This window comes from Anser cygnoides, chromosome W (assembly GCF_040182565.1).
Source record: "Anser cygnoides isolate HZ-2024a breed goose chromosome W, Taihu_goose_T2T_genome, whole genome shotgun sequence".
Taxonomy (NCBI): Eukaryota; Metazoa; Chordata; class Aves; order Anseriformes; family Anatidae; genus Anser; species Anser cygnoides.
This window is the reverse complement of record NC_089911.1, coordinates 1936917-1958743: the sequence shown is the minus strand read 5'-3', so window position 1 is coordinate 1958743 and position 21827 is coordinate 1936917. Positions and strand designations below refer to the sequence as shown.

At 46.0% G+C, this 21827-nt stretch overlaps 1 protein-coding gene and 1 long non-coding RNA gene across 6 annotated transcripts in view; both read left to right on the top strand.

Annotated features, from left to right (window-relative positions):
* LOC125181555 (secretory carrier-associated membrane protein 1-like) overlaps positions 1-12649 on the top strand; it is a 69871-nt gene extending 57222 nt beyond the window's left edge. For 4 of the 5 annotated variants that reach the window (XM_066987352.1, XM_066987351.1, XM_066987348.1 and 1 more), the window contains one exon: positions 3686-12649. In XM_066987352.1, the coding sequence (XP_066843453.1) occupies positions 3686-3744 (59 nt within the window). In that variant the 3' untranslated portion in view covers positions 3745-12649. The remainder of the gene's footprint in view (positions 1-3685) is intronic. The other variant, XM_066987349.1, reaches the window with a different exon arrangement.
* LOC136788853 (uncharacterized) overlaps positions 1-17519 on the top strand; it is a 204190-nt gene extending 186671 nt beyond the window's left edge. Inside the window, exon 3 of the long non-coding RNA XR_010827406.1 lies at positions 17388-17519. This is a non-coding gene — a long non-coding RNA (uncharacterized lncRNA). The remainder of the gene's footprint in view (positions 1-17387) is intronic.
* Positions 17520-21827: the final 4308 nt, after the last annotated feature.

Sequence of the window (21827 nt, the reverse complement as noted above, 5' to 3'; positions counted from 1 at the left end):
TAGTCACACTCCCATTACAATTTGAAAACTCACATTTTAATTGAAATTTAAATTAAAAAATAGAACATTAGGTCCATCATTCATGCTAACAAATGTACATAGTGGTGACTCAAGAACAGCAAAACAGTACCACCATGTTTCAAAATCTAGCCTAGCTGGAATGCCACAGCCTCTTTTTCTGTACAAAGTGGCTGTGGTGTATACACTGCTGCTATGCTCTGCTTTTCTTGGGCTCTGTCCTTTTCTTGTGGTAGGCACCAGTGCCCATTGCTTTCAAGGTAGTCATGAACTCTTCTCTGTTTACCGCTAGGAAGTGAGGTACTCTGATGTGGGATAACAATGCAAAAATGAAATGATTTGACTGAAATTTATTGAAGTAGATAGAAGTGATATAGGTAAACAAGAAATAACTCAGTAGCAATGTTTTTTACAGTGCCATATTAGAAATAAAGCACATTAAGAAACCTTGCTGAGACTTTTCAACTTTTAGACTGTGTATTGCTAGAGATATATACAGCTTCACATCATGTTATTGCACATATCACACAAGTTTGTATGTGTGTTTTTTTTTTATATATATATATATAAATATACTACTTTTTTTTAAAGGTCTATAGCACTTTACAGACTATAAGTTTACAAATGCAATCAAACCACAGATGTTTGAAGAATTCTTCAATACCACAAAAAAAAAAACAAGCAAACAAACAAAAACAACAGTTAAAGTGAACTAAGACTCCACATCAAAATATTCTAGATGCTATGCAGTGCGTTTACATTAAGAAGCAGTTAGGCACTGCAGCCCCCCCTCATAAAAATAAATTAGCTTTAAGCTGATTTTTTTTTTTTTTGAGAATATCTTTGAAAACTAACAATGAGGTGAATGTCAGAAATAACTTAAAACAGCTATCAATTTTCATGAGTGCACCCTACATTGGTAAACCTTATCCAGGAAAAACAAACAATGCAATTACAATATATGCCATCTTATCACTTGCTAGAAAAACAGAACCCTGAGGAAAAAAAAAACAAAACATAAAACAAAACAAAACAAAAAAACCTTTTTTTTTCTGTATTTCTTCCCAGCCTGTCTTATATCTGTGTTGTGTGATGAACATGGATATTCTTGCAAATTAGTTCGTAGAATCACAGAATGCTTTGGGTTGGAAGTGACCTTAAAGATTATCTAGTTCCAACCCTCCTGCCATGGGCAGGGATACCTCCCACTAGACCAGGATGCTCAAAGCTCCAACCTGGCCTTGAACACCTCCAGGGATGGGGCATACAAAACTTACCTGGGCAACCTGTTCCAGTGCCTCACTACCATCACAGTGAAGAATTTCTTCCTAATATCTAAACTAAATGTCCCCTCTTTTACTTTAAAGCCATTACTCCTTGTCCTATCACTAAAATCCCTGATAAAGAGTTCCCTCCCCAGCTTTCCTGCAGTCCCCCTTTAGGTATTGGAAGGCTGCTATAATGTCCCCCTGGAGCCTTCTCTTCTCCAGGCTGAACAACCCCAGCTTCCTCAGCCTGTCTTCATAGGACAGGTGCTCCAGCCCTCTAATCATCCTCGTGGCCCTCCTCTGGACTCATTCTAGTAGGTCCATGTCCTTCTTGTGCTGGGGGCCCCAGAGCTGAACACAGTACTCCAAGTGGGGTCTCATGAGAGCAGAGAGAGAGAATCACCTTCCTTGAGTTGCCGGCCACACTTTTTATGCAGCCCAGGATACGGTTGGCTTTCTGGGTTGCAAGCACACATTGTCTGCTCATGTTGAGCTTCTCATCAATCAACACCTCCAGGTCCTTCTCCTCAGAGCTAGTCTCAAGCCATTCTCCACCCAGCCTGTATTTGTGCTTGGGATTGCCCTGACCCAAATGCAGGACCTTGCACTTGGCCTTGTTGAACCTCATGAGTTTTGCGCAGGCCCACCTCAAGCTTGTGTAGGTCCCTTTGGATTGTATCCCTTCCTTCTGTTGTCAATTGCACCACTCAGCTTAGTGTCATCTGCAAACATGCTGAGGGTGCACTCGACCCCACTGTCCATGTCACCGACAAAGGTGTTAAACAGTGCCAGTCCCAATACTGACCACTCAGGAACACCATTCATTGCTGATCTCCACTTGGACATTGAGCTGTTGACCGCAACTCTTTGAGTGTGACCATCCAGCCAATTCCTTACCCACTAAGTTGTCCATCCATCAAATCCATGTCTCTTCAATTTGGAGACAAGGATGTCATGCAGGACACTGTCAAACTCTTTGCACAAGTCCAGGTAGATGATCTAAGTTGCTCTTCCCCTATCCACCAATGCTGTAACCCCATCACAGAAGGCCACCAGATTTGTCAGGCATGATCTGCCCTTCGTGAAGCCATGTTGGCTGTCACCAATCACGTCCTTATTTTCCATGTGCCTTAGCATAGTTTCCAGGAGGATCTGTTCCATGATCTTGCCAGGCACAGAGGTGAGACTGACTGGCCTGTAGTTCCTTGAGTCTTCCTTTTTTCCCTTTTTAAAAATGGGTGTTATGTTTCCCTTTTTCCAGTCAGTGGGAACTTCACTGGACTGCACTGACTTCTCAAATATGATGGTTAATGGCTTAGCATTTACTTAGCAAAACAAGTTATGAGGAGCAGCTGAGGGAACTAAGGCTATTTCTTCTGGAGAAGAGAAGGCTGAGGGAAGATCTCATCACTCTCTACAACTACCTGAAAGGAGGTTGCTGTGAGGAAGGTGTCAGTCCCTTTTCTGAGTTGACAAGTGATAGGACGTGAGGAAACAATTTCAAGTTGCACCAGGGGAGGTTTAGATTGGACCTTCATGAAGAATTTCTTCACGGAGAGGGTGGTCAAGCATTGGAATGGGCTGCCCAGGGAGGTGGTGAAGTCCCCATCCCTGGAGGTATTTAAGAGAGGTGTGGACATGGCACCAAAGGACACGGTTTAGTGATGAGACTTGGTAGGTCAGGTTGATGGTTGGACTTGATGATCTTGAAGGTCTTTTCCAACCTAGATGATTATATGATTCTACCGTGCTACTGAAGTCCTGACATCTGATTTTCATTGGGCTCCCAGTATCCACCACACTGCCTGCCAACTCTGCAGAGTCCTAGCTAGGCATCCTATTTGTTTTTATGACCTTGTTTTCAGTACTTTGCTTATGCAGATGTCCTCTTTGGGAAGAAGTGCCTCTTCCTCATGTAGCCCAGCTCATTATAGCCCAGTCCCAAAGCCACAGTATTGTCCTGGCTAGTAAGACTGGGCTGCTTGGAAGAAATGCAGCTCAGTTCAGTTTATTATGACAAGGCATCCCCAGTTCAACCAGTCGTTATCGTGAGTGCAGAGGGAAAGGCAGCCTGAATTCCTGTGTTTCACTCCACTCATCTATATTCTGTTCCTGCCTGAATGTCTTCTGAATGACTGCTAGAAAGAGATGTGTTTCAGGAAGGAGTCACAAAGGCTGGGTGGAATTTCCACTTTCCCTATTTGATATTCTCTGCTTTATATATCACTTTTAACAGGGGGAATTGGAATTAGGACTATAAGTGCAAAGTCATAATTTTTAATATGTTTCGTGGCAGTGTAAAACATGACTATGTTGTTCTAGGTCTGAGTGCAGTTTGTTTTCATTCATGTGTGTCATATCTCCTAGTAGGTCTGCATTCACTGTTGTGCCTGTTGCAGCTCACCTGTTGTCCTGGTTACAGCTGTGTTGGAAAGTGTGGGACCTGAGCATGATGTAAATGGTATGGAATAAAGGGTGGATATTATCCTGGATTCAATTGGGATAGAGTTAATTTTCAGATTCTTGAAAAGCTGGTAAAATGTTTGAAAAAGGTATGCTTTCATGCTGGCAATTGGAAAGAGACACGAATCACTGCAATGTGCCAGGGCTTGGCCTATGCCTACCAAACCACACTAAACGCTACTCCAAACCTTTTGACAGGCCCTGTGGCTACTCCAACCCCTGCAACAAACAATGTGGACACTCAAACCACTGTGACAGGTCCTGTGGCTACAACAACTCCATTAACAGGTACTGTAGCTACTCCAATCCCTGTAACAGGCACTGCAGCTGGATGAAAGAACCAACCTGTGCTGGTATCAACCACCCCTATACACAAGAAGAAACAATGGATGCAAAAGTCATCTCATTTAGTAAGGAAAGAAACTCCTACGAAGAAGGGGAAGAAGGAAGAAGATGAGGCAGGTTACTCCAAAGCAGGGCCATCACGAGAACAGAAGGAAGACGAGGAAAGCTCATAAATATGGCAGTAACCACCCAATCCCTATCCCTGAGTGACCTGTGAGATATGCAAAAAGATTTCAGCCATCGTCCAGGCGAGCACATTGTCACCTGGCTGCTCAGATGCTGGGATGATGGTGCCACTAGCCTGGAATTAGAGGGCAGGGAAGCCAAGCATCTGGGATCCCTTGCTAGGGAAAAGGCTATTGACAAAACAATTGGAAAAGGTGCACAAATCTTCACCCTCTGGAGGCATCTCCTGTCAGGTGTGAAGGAAAGGTATCCCTTCAAGGAAGATCTTGTATGTCAACCAAGCAAGTGGCTCATCATGGAGAGAGGAATCCGGTACCTGAGGGAATTAGCCGTACGGGAGGTGATTTATAGGGACCTAGACAACGAACAGCTATCCAAAGATCCAGATGAAGTCAAGTGCACAAGACCCATGTGGCAGAAGTTTGTACAGAGTGCACCATCATCGTACAGCAACTCACTGGCAGTAATGACCTGGAAAGACGGAGAGGAACACAAGGTGGATGAATTGGCTGGCCAGCTCTGGCAATATGAAGAAAGACTCTCTTCCTCCCTACAGGCCTGCGTCTTGGCTGTGGATAAACAAAGATCCAGCAAGTTAAAGAGAATATATCTTTCCACCCGTACAAACCAGTATCTCAGCTATTAGGAGTAAGTGTTCGTCTGCTGAAGAGAGAGGATATAGTAAGCACACACCATGTGCCACCCTGTGCTTTTACCCACGTAACCATGGAGGGGGCATGAGGAAGCGGGATCTGAGTTGCAAAGAAAAACAGTCACAAAAGGGGGTTCAACCAGGAAAATGTCTGCTCCAGTTTCCAGTGGGAAGTTCTACAGACTGAGAAAGGCTGATACAGAAGGGCTGATATTCTGATCTTAACAAAGGGGCCTCTGATTTGTATTTACAAGAAGTGAGTAATGAATACTATAATCAGGACTAGAGGGGCCCTGCCTCTAGCCAGGGGGAGGAAAGGGACAATAGGGTTTATTGGACTGTGTGGATCCAATGGCCTGGCACATCAGACCCACAGGAGTATAAGGCTCTAGTGGACACCAGTGCACAGTGTACCATGATGCCATCAAGCTATAAAGGGGCAAAACACATCTGTATTTCTGGAGCGACAGGGGGATCCCAACAGTTAACTGTATTGGAGGCTGAAGTGAGCCTAACTGGGAATGAGTGGCAAAAGCTCCCCATTGTCACTAGCCCAGAGGCTCCATGCATCCTTGACAAGGGGATGCACGGGTACTTGAAATACCCTCAAGAGAGGGTATTTAAGGAACCAAAAGGGTGCTGGTGGGCTTTTGGTAGAGTTGTTTTGGAGATGAAGCTGATCAAACAGCTGTCTACCTTGCCAAGTCTCTCAGAGGACACTTCTGTTTTGGGGTTGCTGAGGGTCAAAAAGCAACAGGAGATGATTGCTACCACAATGGAGCACTGGTGGCAATATCGCACCAGCCGAGACTCCCTGAACCCCATCCATAAGCTGATTCATTGACTATAGAGCCAAGGAGTGATCAGCTAGACTCACCCTTTAATAGTCCCATATGGCCAGTGTGGAAGTCTAATGGTGAGTGCAGGCTAACAGTGGACTATCGCGGCCTGAATGAAGTCACACCACCTCTGAGTGCTGCGGTGCCAGACATGCTAGAACCCCAATATGAACTGGAATCAAAGGCAGCTAAGTGGTATACCACAATAGATATCACTAATGCATTTTTCTCCATCCCTTTAGCAGCAGAGTGCAGGCCACAGTTTGCTTTCACTTGCAGAGGCAACCAGTACACCTGAAATCAACTGCCCCAGGGGTGGAAACACAGCCCCACCATTTGCCATGGACTGATCCAGTCTGCACTGGAACAAGGGGGAAGCTCCTGAACACCTGCAGTACATTGATGACAACATCGTGTGGGGCAACAAAGCAGAGGAAGTATTTGATAAAATGAAGAGAATAATCCAAATCCTTCTGAAAGCTGCTTTTGCCGTAAAACAAAATAAGGTCAAAGGGCCTGCCCAGGAGATCCATTTTTAGGAATAAAATGGAAGATGCAAGTTGTCAGATCCCAATGGATGTTATCAACGAAAAAACAGCTATGTCTCCACCAACTAGCAAAAATCAAGCATAAGGTTTCTTAGGTGTCTTGGGTTTTTGGAGAATGCATGTTACAAATTACAAACTGATTGTAAGCCCTCTCTATCAAGTGACCCAGAAGAATCATGGTTTCAAACAGGCAGGGCCCCAAGCAACAACAAGCATTTGAACAAATAAAATGGGAGATAGTTCATGCAGTAGCCCTTGGGCCAGTCTGAGCCGGAGAAGATGTAAAGAATGTACTCTATGCTACAGCTAGGGAGAAAGGCCCCATTTGGAACCTCTGGCAGAAAGAGCCCTAGGGTTTGGGAGTTGGGAATACAGAGGATCCAAGGCTCGCTATACTAATCTACTAAAAGATATTGGCAGCATATGAAGGGGTTTGAGCTGCTTCGGAAGTGGTTGGTACTGAAGCAGAGCTCCTCCTGGCACCCCGACTGCCAGTGCTGAGCTGGATGTTCAAAGGAAGTGTCACCTCTACACATCATGCAACTGATGCAGGTTAAGGGAGGTGATTTTCTCTCTACTCTGCTCTTGTGAGACCCCACCTAGAGTAGCACATTCAGCTCTTGGGTCCCCAGAACAAAAAGTACATGGACCTATTAGAATGCGTCCAGAGGAGGGCCACGAGGATGATTAGAGGGCTGGAGCACCTGTCCTATGAAGACAGGCTGAGGAAGCTGGGGTTGTTCAGCCTGGAGAAGAGAAGGCTCCAGGGGGACATTATAGCAGCCTTCCAATACCTAAAGGGGGACTACAGGAAAGCTGGGGAGGGAACTCTTTATCAGGGATTTTAGTGATAGGACAAGGAGTAATGGCTTTAAAGTAAAAGAGGGGACATTTAGATTTTTCATATATCTTCTCCAGATGTACATATAAAAATGCAAAATTTGTTGTTATTGTAGGAAATCCTGTAGTTCAGCATCACTGAATTAACCTTACCTTACATTTATCACATTATTTTATTACCTTTTTCATTTTTTTGGTACTGGGGATCCAAAACTGGTTGTGATATTCCAGACGTATTTTAGGAGTCTTGGGTAAAGAGTAATGATCACTTGTTAACAGGAGCTTAGCCTGTAGATATACCCCAGGATATTCTTGGCCTTCCGTGCTGCCAGGTCTAACTCCTGGCTCACATTTAGCCCACTGCCTACCCAGACCCCAGTTCCATTTCAGCAGAGCTGCTCCCCAGTATATCATAGGTATAGGAATTTACATTTGTCCTTGCTGAATTCCATGAAAGATATGTGGAGGGTGGTAGAAGGGATTTGGAGGTGTGTTTCATAAGCTTGTGGGGTTGAATATACTATGTAGGTTTTTAGTCCAGTGTTTTAGGAACTTTTGTAGTTTTTCCTAAGTCACACCTACTTTTAAATTATTGTTATAAATTGGAATGGAATATACAAATAATTTTAAATGTATTTTCAAATCTTGTTATACATTATTAGTAAAATAGAAGAAGAGAAAGAGATGCAATTTTGAGCATGCTTAGTGACTTGTGTGTTACTTCTTCACACGTGCTTATTTTTCTTAGCGCCTTGGTGGGTTGGAGTGATGTCCAGAATGCTGTCTTTCTAGCAAAGCAGAAATGTCATGATAGCGAAATGTTACTCATGTGCATATATTCACTTAGAAATGGAGTTGTACCATTCCGGTCACCAGTACTAATCATAAATATTGTTTTAATGTTTTTGGCTCTGTACCTTTCTTAGATTTTACATCCATTATTTCTCTAGGTATTGCTAGGCTTCTGAAGTGATTGACGAAGGTCTAAGGACTTGGAACATGAGTGAATAAAATAAATTCAAATTATGCTATCTGGTATTTTCACATGCTAACTCTGAAGTTTCACTGCTCTTTGAAGGACAGAAGATGTGCAGCAGGTTATTCCTTTCAAATATTTTTTTTCTGAGCTTCTGTTGAGAGCATTCTTTTGATTTATTTTTTATTATTATTATTATTTAAAAAGAGATTTTAAGAAGGTAAAGAGGAGGTAGTCTCAGTGACTGTTTTTGATCAGCAAAACCTCCTCACCACCACCTTGAGATAGAAAATACTGAACTTGAACGACTAAACTTGAAGAATTCCAAGTAGAATAGTTTAATCTATATATGTTAAAGCACTAACATACACTGTGACATGTTGTATTAAATGAGTGATGCCTGAATACAGACTTCTCAGAATTATGACATCATATACATTGAGCAATTTTAAAGTCAGATATCATTCCGGAATACATGGAAACCTAAAGGTGAGTTAATAAATCAATGCAAGCTGATTTTTTTCATTCTTTGAACACCCAAGCTTATGCCTGTGGTTCTTAATTCCCCTTTCTGCAGGTGCAGAACCTGGCATTTTCCTTTGCTGGATTTCATGCTGTTTCTTATTGTCCAGTGCTCCAATCTATCTAGATCCCTCTGCAAGGCCTCTTGTCCCTCCAGAGAGTAAACAGTTCAGTCTCATAAGCAAACTTGCTGAGGATGCATTTCACTTTTACATCCAGATCATTGATAAAAATGTTGAACACAACTGGCCCTAGAATTAAGCCCTGGGGAACACTGCTTGTGACCGGTCGCCAGCCAGATGTAGCCCCATTCACTACGACTCAAGCTCTGCCGTTCAGCTAATTCATCACCCAACATGCTGTTGCTCATCTCACAGTTGGACAATTTATCCAGAAGGATGCTGTAAGGGACATTGTCAAATGCCTTACTAAAATCCAGAAAGATTGCATCCGGTGCTTTCCCTTGATCTGCCAAGCAGGTGACCTTATCATAGAAGGAGATCAAATTACTAAGGCAAGACTTTCCCTTGATGCTGATTATGCCTGATAATAGCTTTGTTCTTTAAGTGCCTTTCAGTATGCCCCAGGATAATAACGTCTCAATAACTTTTCCAGGAACTGAGGTTAGGCTAACAGGTCTGTAGTTTCCTGGGTCTTCCTTCATGCTCTTCTTGTAGAAGGGTATAATGTTAGCTAGCATCCAGTCAGTAGGGACCTCCCCAGACACCCAAGTCTGGGTAAATTGTTGAGAGGGTTCCAGCTATAACATCCACTAATTCCTTGAGCATTCTGTGGTGAATCCTATCAAGCCCCATGGACATTCAACTGATACAAATGGTCCCTTAAAATTCTGGTGACCACAGATGGAAAGCCGCTGCTCCCCCAGACATGGTCCTCCAACTCAACTCAGAAAACCAGGCAGCCCAAGATCTATCATTAATATTAATGTTAAACAATGAGGCAAAAAAAGGCATTAAATGCCTCTGCCTTCTCCTCATCTGTGGCGTAATGACCACAAGGACACCAAGGTTCTTTCAGGATCAGTAACTGCTACCACTTTATTGATGACATAACTTCAACTTTTTTCTTATTGAGGACAGGCTCCCTTCTTATACCATTCTCTCTCCAGCAGTACTTTTCCACTAACTATTTTTAACTGTGTTTTAATCATTTTGGGGATTCATAATGTCACAAAAGCTGACAGAAAATGTTTACACACATCCTTTGCCTTTTCTCCTGCATGGACAGACGCAAAAATACAGGCAGAAAAGGTATCAATTGAGACATAAACATAGTGAAGTTTTCCGAATTCTGGCAAACGTGTAACATAAAAAACAGTCCTTTAAGTCTATTACTATTAATGTGCATGACTGGGGGAGCATAGCTGGAGAGGGCAATCCTGGTTGAAGTGCTCCTATATCTTCCATGACTTCATTAATTTTTCTCAGATCATGTAGCAGTCACCATTTTCCATTCCTTTTCTTGATTACAAACACCGGAGAGTTCTAAAGCTAGTTATGGAAACAATATGCCTCGCTTTAAGTTGTTAATAAACCCCCACTGTCCCATACAATCTCTTCCCCACAATGTAACGGAGCTATGTAAAACAAAAGGTTAAACAGAAGCAACTTGGCCTTCGGGCCTTATGTATCCTATTCCTCCCGGATCGAAGGGAAACAGATTTGGCTCCTTTTCAGGGCCTATAGGGCCTGGATCAAAAGGAACGTCCAGGTCACCAGGGGGTGCAACAGCAAAAGCCTTCGATGGCAGTACCGGCGGGGGGGGGGGGGGCGACGGTGTAGCAGAAGGATCAGTGGACGAGCCCGCAGCTCCCTCACTATCTGGCAAACCACACGTTGCTGATTGTGGTGCCACATGGCTCTTTAAGGCCCCAGATATTGCTTGCCAGGTGCCGAGCAATCCAGCTGCAACCTTGTCATTTTTAGTAGCAGAGTCCTACACCTTGACCTCAATTTGGTCCCATGTTTCAGGATCGTAAACTGTCCGATTCGTAATAAAGGGAATAAGTTGTAAGGTTACAAGGACATTTTGTGTTTCTAAGGACATATGATTCCCCACAGTGCACAACTGCCTACGTTTGGCCAGCGAGGGGCAGTTATGTGCACGGGTCCGCTTCTCTCACCTTCAGCTTCCTTTCAACTCGGGTGCGCTTCCTTTCAGCAACTTTCAGTATGAGCTTCCTTCCAGCTCGGGTGCGCTTCCTTTCAGTGACTTTCTGTAAGAGCTTCCTTCCAGCTCGGGTGTGCTTCCTTTCAGCGACTTTCAGTATGAGCTTCTCTGAGCGGTTTGCTGAGTTCGGCCAAATCTATCTTCATGAGGCGATCAGTGTCCCTCTTCCTGTCCTGGTCCTTGTTCTGCTAGCCTGTCCCTGTTCATTCCATTTTTGTTTTTGTCCCTGTTCTGTTAGACTCTCCCTGTTCCTGTTCTTCATGTCCCTGTTCGGGTGCCATTTGTGGCGTAAGGACCACACGGACACCAGGGTTCTTTTAGGATCAGTAACTGCTACTACTTTATTGATGACATAACATCATTCTCCATGTTGCATCTTCTATTGAGGACAGGCTCCCTTCTTATACTATTTGCCCCACAGCAGTACTTTTCCACTAACTATTCATTGGTCAAACAACTTTGCCCAGCAACCCCAAACACCCAGCAAATTTCATATCTTAACGACTGGAGAACAAGTAGTCCCATACAGCAAGGCTCTCCTGAATCACCCTTCTTTGTTCCCTCTCAACTCTTTACTTTCCTGATGGTCTCATCCTTAAGAGTCTGATGTTATCACCAACCATGGGGCTTTTCGACCCCCATGGCCACACTCCCACACTCATCCTTGCTTGTTATTTGACCATCCACTCCAAGTACCAGTCCAATGTTTTCCTTTGACTTCCTCTTACTGTAGACATACTCGAAAAAGCCTTTTTTTTTTTTTTTTTTGTCTGACACCATGCTGATCATCAGCTCAAGTTGGGCTTTTGCTTTTCTTTTCTCCCTGCAAATGGGAAATCAGCTCTGTACTCTCCCTGTCAAGCCAGACCTTGCTTCCAGAGGTCATATATTTTTTTTTCTGCCCTAGTTCCAAGAGGAGTTCCCTGTTCTTCCCCACTTTCTTGACTTACTGGGCAGCACAGGGGGGTAGTCCCACCAGAATCGTGCGCACCCACCACAGTAGTTCGTCTTGTATTTATACAGAAGGGGTTACACAGGTAAGGGATCACCTATACATATTCATAACCTCTCCCGAAAGGGTGGTCTTTATTACAGTGAGTTCGTGGAAATCATTTTCATTGTCTCAGTCCTGTCATGATTAGTTCACAATACCTATAGAAATCCCTTATCTTCCAGAGCCCTCCTGTCTCAGTCCTGATTAGTTTACAGTACCTATAGAAATCCCTTTAGCATCCATTTCTTACTTCAATCCCCCCTTTTCTATCTACTTTAGGAAATTCTTTTCCTCCATCCCTACTAACTTATTTTTATCCCCTGGTCCCTGAAAGAAATGTAATGGGTAAAGCCTTGTTTGTTCATTAAATGTTGCTGATGGGAGGTTTCAACGGTTGATTGTTTATACCCCTAATATCCTCTTGAAGGAAAAAAACAAGTATGGGAAATTCCTGTTAAGTTAACAATTGCAGTAGAAACCAGCTCCAAATAAGGGCAAAATGGCATTCCCCCTCGCATGAGAACACACATACCGCAGCAAAGTCACGACCCCAACGCAGAGGAAGACGACGATCTTCATCCCCACGACCACCAGAGGACTGACGAAGACCCCCTAGCAACAGGCCGCGCAGTCGTAGAAGACACCAGGATGTGCCACTAAACCCGGAACTACTAGGCTATAAATCGAGACTCTGGCGGGCTTAGGTGTGCGCCGTTGGCGGAGCAGGAGACTCCCCGGCCGCCCAGCGCTGTTTTACTTATCGCTGCTTGCTGAAATGCTCAAATAAATTGAAATTCGATCTACCTTACCCACGATGTGTCGGGAATGATTTCTACCAGAACTAATTTATAACAAATTGGTGCCGTGACTCGGATAGTGGTAGCTTGGCTGGGTCCCTCCCAGGGGAGGCACGCCCCGCTGATTCTGCGGTCCCTGTCTGGAGGTCCCCAAGCCAACACACCCCTACCGACGAACCTAAAGTTCCAGCGATAAGTAAATAAATAACCGGTAACCCCTTAATCTTTGTGCATGAAGCTTCGAACGAAGACTCAGGTGTGAGTAAGTATAGGCCGGTTATCCGTTCGGTTGGGGTTGGGAAGCCCAGAGTGTGCCTGTGTGAGACGTCCAATCGAGGACGAAGCGAGTGCGGACTCCCTGGTAGTGCGGTTCCCACCTCCCGCGAGGGACTGGGCCATGAACGGGAGGCGAAGACTGTGTGTGTGAAGGCACTCTGGAAGATGGGACAGAAGAAGAGCAAGTCTTCTGGTCCCACAGGTGGGTCGGAACCCAAGGCTAGGTTGCCTCCGATACCACCAGGGAGCCCGTTAGGGTTAATGATTAAAAACATTGGAACGATTACCCACTTATGGATAGGATCTGAGACCCGAGCCAACTTATACCCATTAAGAGAAAAAGGGGGGAGGATAAAGAATGAACGGAATGAGGAAGAAGTCCCACTTTCACCCCCCCGTTATATACCCCCTCCTCCGCAACCTCCAGCCCCCCCCCCCCCCCCCCCCCCCCCCCCCCCGGCTCCGGGTTACCATAGTGACTCTGATTCGGCCACGGACACCCCTCGGGTAACTAGACGGGTAACTCGGAGCCAAACTAGAAATCGAGAGGGTGAGGGTAGACTATATCCCCTAAGAGAGGTTGCAATGGGAGGGCCTCAACCCGGTATGGGATACATCTCCATCCCCCTAAATACGGGAAACGTCAGAGAATTCAAGACGGAAATGGGAAATCTCTTAGACGATCCTCTTGGAGTCTCTGAGCGAGTAGACCAATTTTTGGGGCCTAATGTTTACAGCTGGGAAGAACTCCAGGCCATTTTAGGTATATTGTTCACTGCAGAAGAAAGGAATATGATCCGGAGGGCTGGAATGCGAATCTGGGACCAGCAACACCAGCAGGGTCCTGCGGGAGATCTTAAATGGCCCCTACAGAGGCCTAACTGGAATAACCAAAATGAACAAGATAGGGATCATATGCAGGATTTAAGGACTATTATTGTACAAGGTATAAGGGAGTCAGTCCCTAGAGGACAAAATATAAATAAGGCCTTTAGTGAACATCAGAAGAAGGATGAAACTCCCACAGAATGGCTGGAGAGATTAAGGAAGAACCTCCAGCTTTATTCGGGACTGGACCCCCGGTACACCAGTGGGACAGGCCTTGTTAAAAACGCAATTTGTGGCAAAATCATGGGGGGATATCAGGCGGAAATTAGAAAAATTAGAGGATTGGCAGGATAGAGGGATGGATGAACTGCTGAGAGAAGCTCAGAAGGTATATGTGCGAAGAGAAGAAGAGATTCAAAAAAGGCAGGCCAGGATTCTAGTGGCAGCGGTCCGGGAAGGACAAAAAGCCCCCCCCCCCCTTGCCCAAAGGGTGTTCCGCTACCACGAAAATGACCTCCGAGGAGCCAGAGGGATCAGAGGGATCTGACAGATAGAATGATGTTTTTATTGCCAAAAGAAGGGACACACGAAAAAGGACTGCAGAAAACGCTTACAAGATGAGCGAATGTTTAAAGAAGATTAGGGGAGTCAGGGGCTCCATCTACTGGGGACTTCTGGTATAACGGAGCCCTTGATAAAATTGAAGTTAGGTCCCCAGCATCAAGAAGTGGAGTTCCTTGTGGACTCTGGGGCAGAAAGATCGACTGTCCAAATGGTACCCCGGGGATGTCAACCTTCCTCGGAGAAATTACAGGTGATAGGAGCAAAAGGAGAGCCCTTTAGGGTCTCAACAATAAAGGGGATGAAAATAGAGACCCCAGCCCAAAGTTGCACAAGATCCTTCTTATTAGTACCAGAAGCTGAATATAACCTGTTGGGAAGAGACTTAATGGTTAAGCTAAAAATTAATTTGGAGGTGAAAAATGAAGGAATTGAGGTTAAATTATACGCCCTCACAGTAGAGGACGAGGCAAAAATAAACCCTGAGGTGTGGTATTCTCCCGAATCAGTAGGCCGTTTAGATATTAGTCCCTCTGAAGTCACTATCAGGAATCCTATCAGGGTAAAACAATACCCAATGTCCCAAGAAGGCAGGGAGGGGCTGCAACCAGTAATCGAGAGGCTACTACAACAGGGATTACTGGAGCCTTGCATGTCACCTCATAACACTCCTATATTACCTATCAAGAAATCTGATGGCTCTTATCGCTAGTCCAAGACTTGAGGGAGGTCAACAAAAGAACAATAACCAGATTTCCTGTAGTAGCTAACCCACATACCTTGCTAAGCCAGCTGTCCCCAGCGCAGAAATGGTATAGTGTCATAGACCTAAAAGATGCATTTTGGGCATGTCCTTTAAAAGGGGAATGCAGGGATTATTTCGCCTTCGAGTGAAGATCCCACAACCCATCGGAAACAACAATTAAGATGGACCGTGCTTCCTCAAGGATTCACGGAATCACCAAATCTATTCGGTCAGGCATTAGAACGAGTATTAGAGAACTATGAACCAAATCCCGAAATAACTTTAGTCCAATATGTGGATGATTTGCTGTTAGCAGGAGAGAGTCAGGAGGCAGTCAGGGGAGAAAGTATCAAGTTACTAAACGTCTTGAGCTTAAAGGGACTAAAAGTATCAAAGTCAAAATTACAGTTCACGGAGGTGAAGAGGTGAAATATTTAGGACATTGGCTAAGTAAGGGCACTAAGAAACTAGACCCCGAACGAGTAAATGGGATTTTGTCACTACAAGTGCCAAAAAGCAAAAGACAAGTTAGGCAGCTGCTGGGGTTGTTAGGATACCGTCGACAATGGATTGAAAATTATAGTAGCAAGGTGAAGTTTTTGTATCAGAAACTGGTTGGGGAAGGATTAATGAAATGGAGCCAAAGCGATGAGCAAAGCCTGATAGACTTAAAAGTGGATTTAGTGAACGCTCCTGTGTTAAATTTACCTGACGTGAAGAGACCCTTTTATCTATTTATCAACATAAAGGAGGGAACAGCGTTCGGGGTCTTAACTCAAGACTGGGCAGGGAAAAAGAAACCCGTGGGATCTCTTTCTAAACTTTTGGACCCCGTGAGTAGGGGATGGCCCACCTGTCTCCAGGCAGTGGTCCCGGCTGCTCTCTTGGTGGAAGAAACGCATAAAATCACCTTTGGGGGCAAACTGAGGGTATTGTCACCTCACAATATAAGGAGGATCCTGCAGCAAAAGGAGTAGTACAACCCCCCCCCCCCCCCCCCCCCAAGAGATGGCCATACATAGGATCAAACCAGGAGACCAGGTTCTGATAAAATCCTGGAAAGAGACCTCTTTAACTCCTCGTTGGGAAGGACCCTACCTTGTTCTACTTACCACAGACACAGCTGTCTGGACAGCCGAGAAAGGATGGACTCATGCCAGCCGAGTTAAAGGACCAATACCGGAGGAACGGTAGAGAGTGACCAGCCGACCCGGAGACTTGAGGCTGACCATGCGAAAAGGGACTGATGAGTGAATTCACAGAATCACAGAATCACAGAATCGTCTAGGTTGGAAGAGACCTCCAAGATCATCTAGTCCAACCTCTGCCCTAACACTAACAAGTCCTCCACTAAACCATATCACTAAGGGCTACATCTAAACGTCTCTTAAAGACCTCCAGGGATGGCGACTCAACCACCTCCCTGGGCAGTCCATTCCAATGCCTAACAACCCTTTCAGTAAAGAAGTTCTTCCTAACATCCAACCTAAACCTCCCCTGGCACAACTTTAGCCCATTCCCCCTCGTCCTGTCACCAGGCACGTGGGAGAATAGACCAACCCCCACCTCTCTACAGCCTCCTTTAAGGTACCTATAGAGAGCGATGAGGTCTCCCCTGAGCCTCCTCTTCTCCAGGCTGAACATTCCCAGCTCCCTCAGCCGCTCCTCGTAAGACTTGTTCTCCAGACCCCTCACCAGCTTCGTTGCCCTTCTCTGGGCTCTCTCAAGCACCTCCATGTCCTTCTTGTAGCGAGGGGCCCAAAACTGAACACAGTACTCAAGGTGCGGCCTCACCAGAGCCAAGTACAGGGGGACAATCACTTCCCTAGACCTGCTGGCCACACTGCTTCTTATGCAAGCCAGGATGCTGTTGGCCTTCTTGGCCACGTGAGCACACTGCTGGCTCATATTCAGCCGACTATCAACCAGTACTCCCAGGTCCTTCTCTGCCAGGCAGCTTTCCAACCACTCATCTCCCAGCCTGTAGCACTGCTTGGGGTTGTTAGGCCCCAGATGCAGGACCCGGCACTTGGCCTTTTTCGTAATCATGTGATCGGTAACCCTCTCTAAGGAATAATAGGTTCACTGTAAATGAAACTGGGAAGTAGAGGAAGGGAAATTCCTTAATGTACCAAGACCCATACATCAGAAGGGTAACGCGCCCAAGGAGGAGTGAGTAACTGGGACTGGGAGTGGCTGGAACAGGGAAATCGGTACCTAGGTGTCCTGGTTCCAGTTAGGACAGAGTTAATTTTCCCTCATAGTAGCTGGTAGGGTGCTATGTTTTGGATTAGGATGAGAAGAGCGCTGATAACATGCTGATGTTTTAATTGTTGCAGAGCAGTGTTTACACCAGGCCAAGGACTTTTCGGCTTCTCGCTCTGTCCTGCCAGCGAGCAGGCTGGGGGTGCAGCAGGAGCTGGGAGGGGACAGACCCAGGACAGCTGACCCAAACTGGCCAAAGGGGTATTCCATACCATCTGATGTCATGCTAAACAATATATAGGGGTGGCTGGCCAGGGTGGGGGGCCGGCTGCTGCTCGGGGATAGGCTGGGCATCGGTCAGCGGGTGGTGAGCAATTGCATTGTGCATCACTTGTTTTCTTACACATTATTATTATTAATACTATTATCATTATCACTATTATTATTATTATTGTTATTATTATACTCCTGTCTTAATAAACTGTCTTTATCTCAACTCACCGGCTTCACTTTCCCGTTTCTCTCCCCCATCCCAGAGAGGGAGGGGGGAGGGTGAGCGAACGGCTGTGTGGTGTTTAGCTGCCAGCTGGGTTAAACCACAAGAGCCCTTTTGGCGCCCAACGTGGGGCTCGAAGGGTTGAGATATCGACAGATTTGACCTGAGTGTGTTAAACTAAAATTGGTATAAGTATTGGACCTGCTTAATAGTTGCTAGTCACGATGTTGATTGCCTTAATCTCCAGTCTGCTGTACCTGTATTCCAAATTGAGTTTTATGGTGCGTTACTTTCTGTATGTGCTCCCTGTTGCACTGTTTATCCTTTCCGGGTCCTGGTTTAAGATTGTTATGGTACTGTGAGGTGTAACAATGGCTTATGAAATGATGAAATATCTGGTCACGACTTTAACCTGGTATTTGTACTCAGCACTGACGTCGACTCTATACTTTGGAACCCATATCTCGGAAACTATTAGCAATTACACCTATTGCCTGTTTTCGTTAGGGAGCCAATCTGTGAAGGGGACAGGGGAAGACATGTTTCCCTACCTGTTCACTCTCCCTTTCTCCTTCACCACCCTCTTATCCCCCAAGCTAGTTACAGTGGTTCTCCGAGATGTTGAATATCCTTGGTATACTCAGACCAGCCTGCTCTTGTTGTTATGTCTCCTGAATGCGCTTCAGGTTTTGTTGAGGGTTAAACAACTACTTAGGCATCTCATCCGGAGATCTGTCTTGAGGCGGGATAGTTGCGAGTGGCAGGGAGTGTGGGAGGATATGGGCAGGTTTCTAGAGCAGTGGTCACCTCCAGTGTTTTGGACATTCACCCCTGAACAACTGCAAAATCCTAAAAAGCTGGCAGAATGCTTGAAAAAAAGGTGTCATGACTCTGGCAGTTCCAAAGTGACACAAATCACTGTAGCGTGCTGGGGTCTGGCTTGTGCCTATCGAGCTGCAATTGATGCTACTAGCAACCTAGCTCCCGCTCCTGCAGCCGTTCCAGGTCCAGCTCCTGCAGCCGCTCCAGCTCCTGCAGCCGCTCCAGTTCCAGCTCCTGCAGCCGCTCCAGCTCCAGCTCCCGCAGCCACTCCAGCCCCTGCAGCAGCTCCAGCTCCTGCAGCTGCTCCCACTCCTGTGTCTGGGTCAGAGAATCGAGCTGTAGCAGTGCAAGTTGACCCCGCAGTGGGTATTCCGACCCCTGTGGCAGACCCTGTGGCTGGGTCAGAGAAACGAGCTGTAGCAGTGCAAGTTGCCCCTGTAGACAAGGTGAAAAAATGGTATAGAGGCTCAGGTCGTTTACAACGCAAACAGTCTTCTGCTAAGTCTGGGCATAGTGAAGACGAGGCTGGGCCATCAAAGGTGCAGGAGACTGAAGATGAGGATGAGGATGTCGAAAAATCAACAGTAACTACCCGGACTCTATACCAGCGTGAGCTACGAGATGTGCGAAAAGATTTTGGTCACTGTATAGGTGAGCAGCTTGTCACCTGGCTGCTCCGGTGCTGGGACACGGGAGCCAATTATGTGGAATTAGAGGGCAAGGAAGCCAGGCGGCTGGGATCCCTTGCTAGGGACGCATGCATTGACAAAGCAATTGGAGATGGAGCACGATCTCGCAGCCTCTGGAGGCGTCTCCTGTCAGCTGTGCAGGAAAGGTATCCCTTCAAGGAAGAACTTGTATGTCTACCAGGCAAATGGACCACCATGGAGAAGGGAATTCAGTACCTGAGGGAATTGGCCGTACGGGAAGTCATTTATAAGGACCTAGACGACGCACAAACATCCGCAGATCCAGATGAAGTCCGGTGTACACCACCCATGTGGCGGAAGTTTGTACGGAGTGCACCATCATCATATGCCAGCTCATTGGCAATATTAGCCTGGAAAGCGGAGGAGAATCCCCCAGTGAATGAAGTGACTAAAATACTCCGGCAGTACGAAGGAAATCTCTCCTCTTCCCTACAGGCCTGTGTCTCGGCTGTGGAGAAACTCTCTGAAGAGGTCCACCAACTTAAAGAGAATTTATCTTCCCCTCCACCTGAACGAACCAGTGTCCACCAGCTAAAAGAGAATGCTTTGGAGAAAATTTCTGAAAAGATCCACCAACTTGAAGAAAGATTATCTTCCCCTCCACCTGAACGAAACAGTGTCCACCAGATAAAAGAGAATACTTTGGAGAAACTTTCTGAAAAGATCCACCAACTTGAAGAGAGATTATTTTCCTCCCCACCTGTACAAACCAGTGTCTCAGCTATTAGGGGTAAACGTTCATCTATGCAAGGAAGACAATATGGTGGGCACACACACCGCACCACCCTGTGGTTTTACCTATGTGACCATGGAGAGGACATGAGAAAATGGGATGGAAAATCTACTGCGACCCTAGAGGCACGGGTACGTGAATTGCAAAGGAAAACAAATGGGAAAAAGGAGTTCTCTGAAAAGTTTGCTGCTCCAACTTCCAGCAGGCAGTCCTTTAAACACAGAAACGAAGATTCTGACCAGGACTAGAGGGGCCCTGCCTCCAGCCAGGGGGAGGAAAGGGACAATCGAGTTTATTGGACTGTGTGGATTCGATGGCCTGGCACGTCAGACGCACAGAAGTATAAGGCTTTGGTAGACACCGGTGCACAATGTACTCTAATGCCATCAAGCTATAAAGGGCCAGAGCCCATCTGTATTTATGGTGTGACGGGGGGATCCCAGCAGTTAACTGTATTGGAGGCTGAAGTGAGTCTAACTGGGAATGAGTGGCAAAAGCACCGTATTGTGACTGGCCCAGATGCTCCGTGCATCCTTGGCATAGACTATCTTAGAAGAGGATATTTCAAGGACCCAAAAGGGTTCCGCTGGGCTTTTGGCATAGCTGCCTTGGAGACAGAGGACATTAAACAGTTGTCTACCTTGCCCGGTCTCTCAGAGGACCCTTCTGTTGTGGGGTTGCTGAGGGTTGAAGAACAGCAAGTGCCGATCGCTACCACAACTGTGCACCGGCGGCAATATCGCACCAACCGAGACTCCCTGAGTCCCATCCATAAGCTAATTCGTCAACTGGAGAGCCAAGGAGTGATCAGCAAGACTCATTCACCTTTTAATAGTCCTATATGGCCAGTGCGAAAGTCTAATGGTGAGTGGAGACTAACAGTGGACTATCGTGGCCTGAACGAAGTCACGCCACCACTGAGTGCTGCAGTGCCAGACATGCTAGAACTCCAGTATGAACTGGAATCAAAGGCAGCCAAGTGGTATGCCACAATTGATATCGCTAATGCATTTTTCTCCATCCCTCTAGCAGCAGAGTGCAGGCCACAGTTTGCTTTCACTTGGAGGGGAGTCCAATATACTTGGAATCGGCTGCCCCAGGGGTGGAAACACAGCCCTACTATTTGCCATGGACTGATCCAGTCTGCGCTGGAGCAGGGGGAAGCTCCTGAACACCTGCAGTACATCGATGACATCATTGTGTGGGGTGACACTGCAGAAGAAGTTTTCGAGAAAGGGAAGAAAATAGTCCAAATCCTTCTGAAGGCCGGTTTTGCCATAAAACAGAATAAAGTTAAAGGACCTGCACGAGAGATCCAGTTTTTAGGAATAAAATGGCAAGATGGACGCCGTCAAATCCCAATGGATGTGATCAACAAAATAACAGCTATGTCTCCACCAACTAGCAAAAAAGAAACACAAACTTTCCTAGGTGTCGTGGGGTTTTGGAGAATGCATATTCCAAATTACAGTCTGATTGTAAACCCGCTCTACCAAGTAACCCGTAAGAAGAATGCTTTTGAATGGGGCCCTGAGCAACGACAAGCCTTTGAACAAATTAAGCAGGAAATAGTTCATGCAGTAGCCCTCGGGCCAGTCCGAACAGGACCAGATGTAAAGAATGTGCTCTACACCGCAGCCGGGGAGAATGGTCCCACCTGGAGCCTCTGGCAGAAAGAACCTGGGGAAACTCGAGGTTGACCCCTAGGGTTTTGGAGTCGGGGATACAGAGGATCTGAAGCCCGCTATACTCCAACTGAAAAGGAGATATTGGCAGCATATGAAGGAGTTCGATCTGCTTCGGAAGTGGTCGG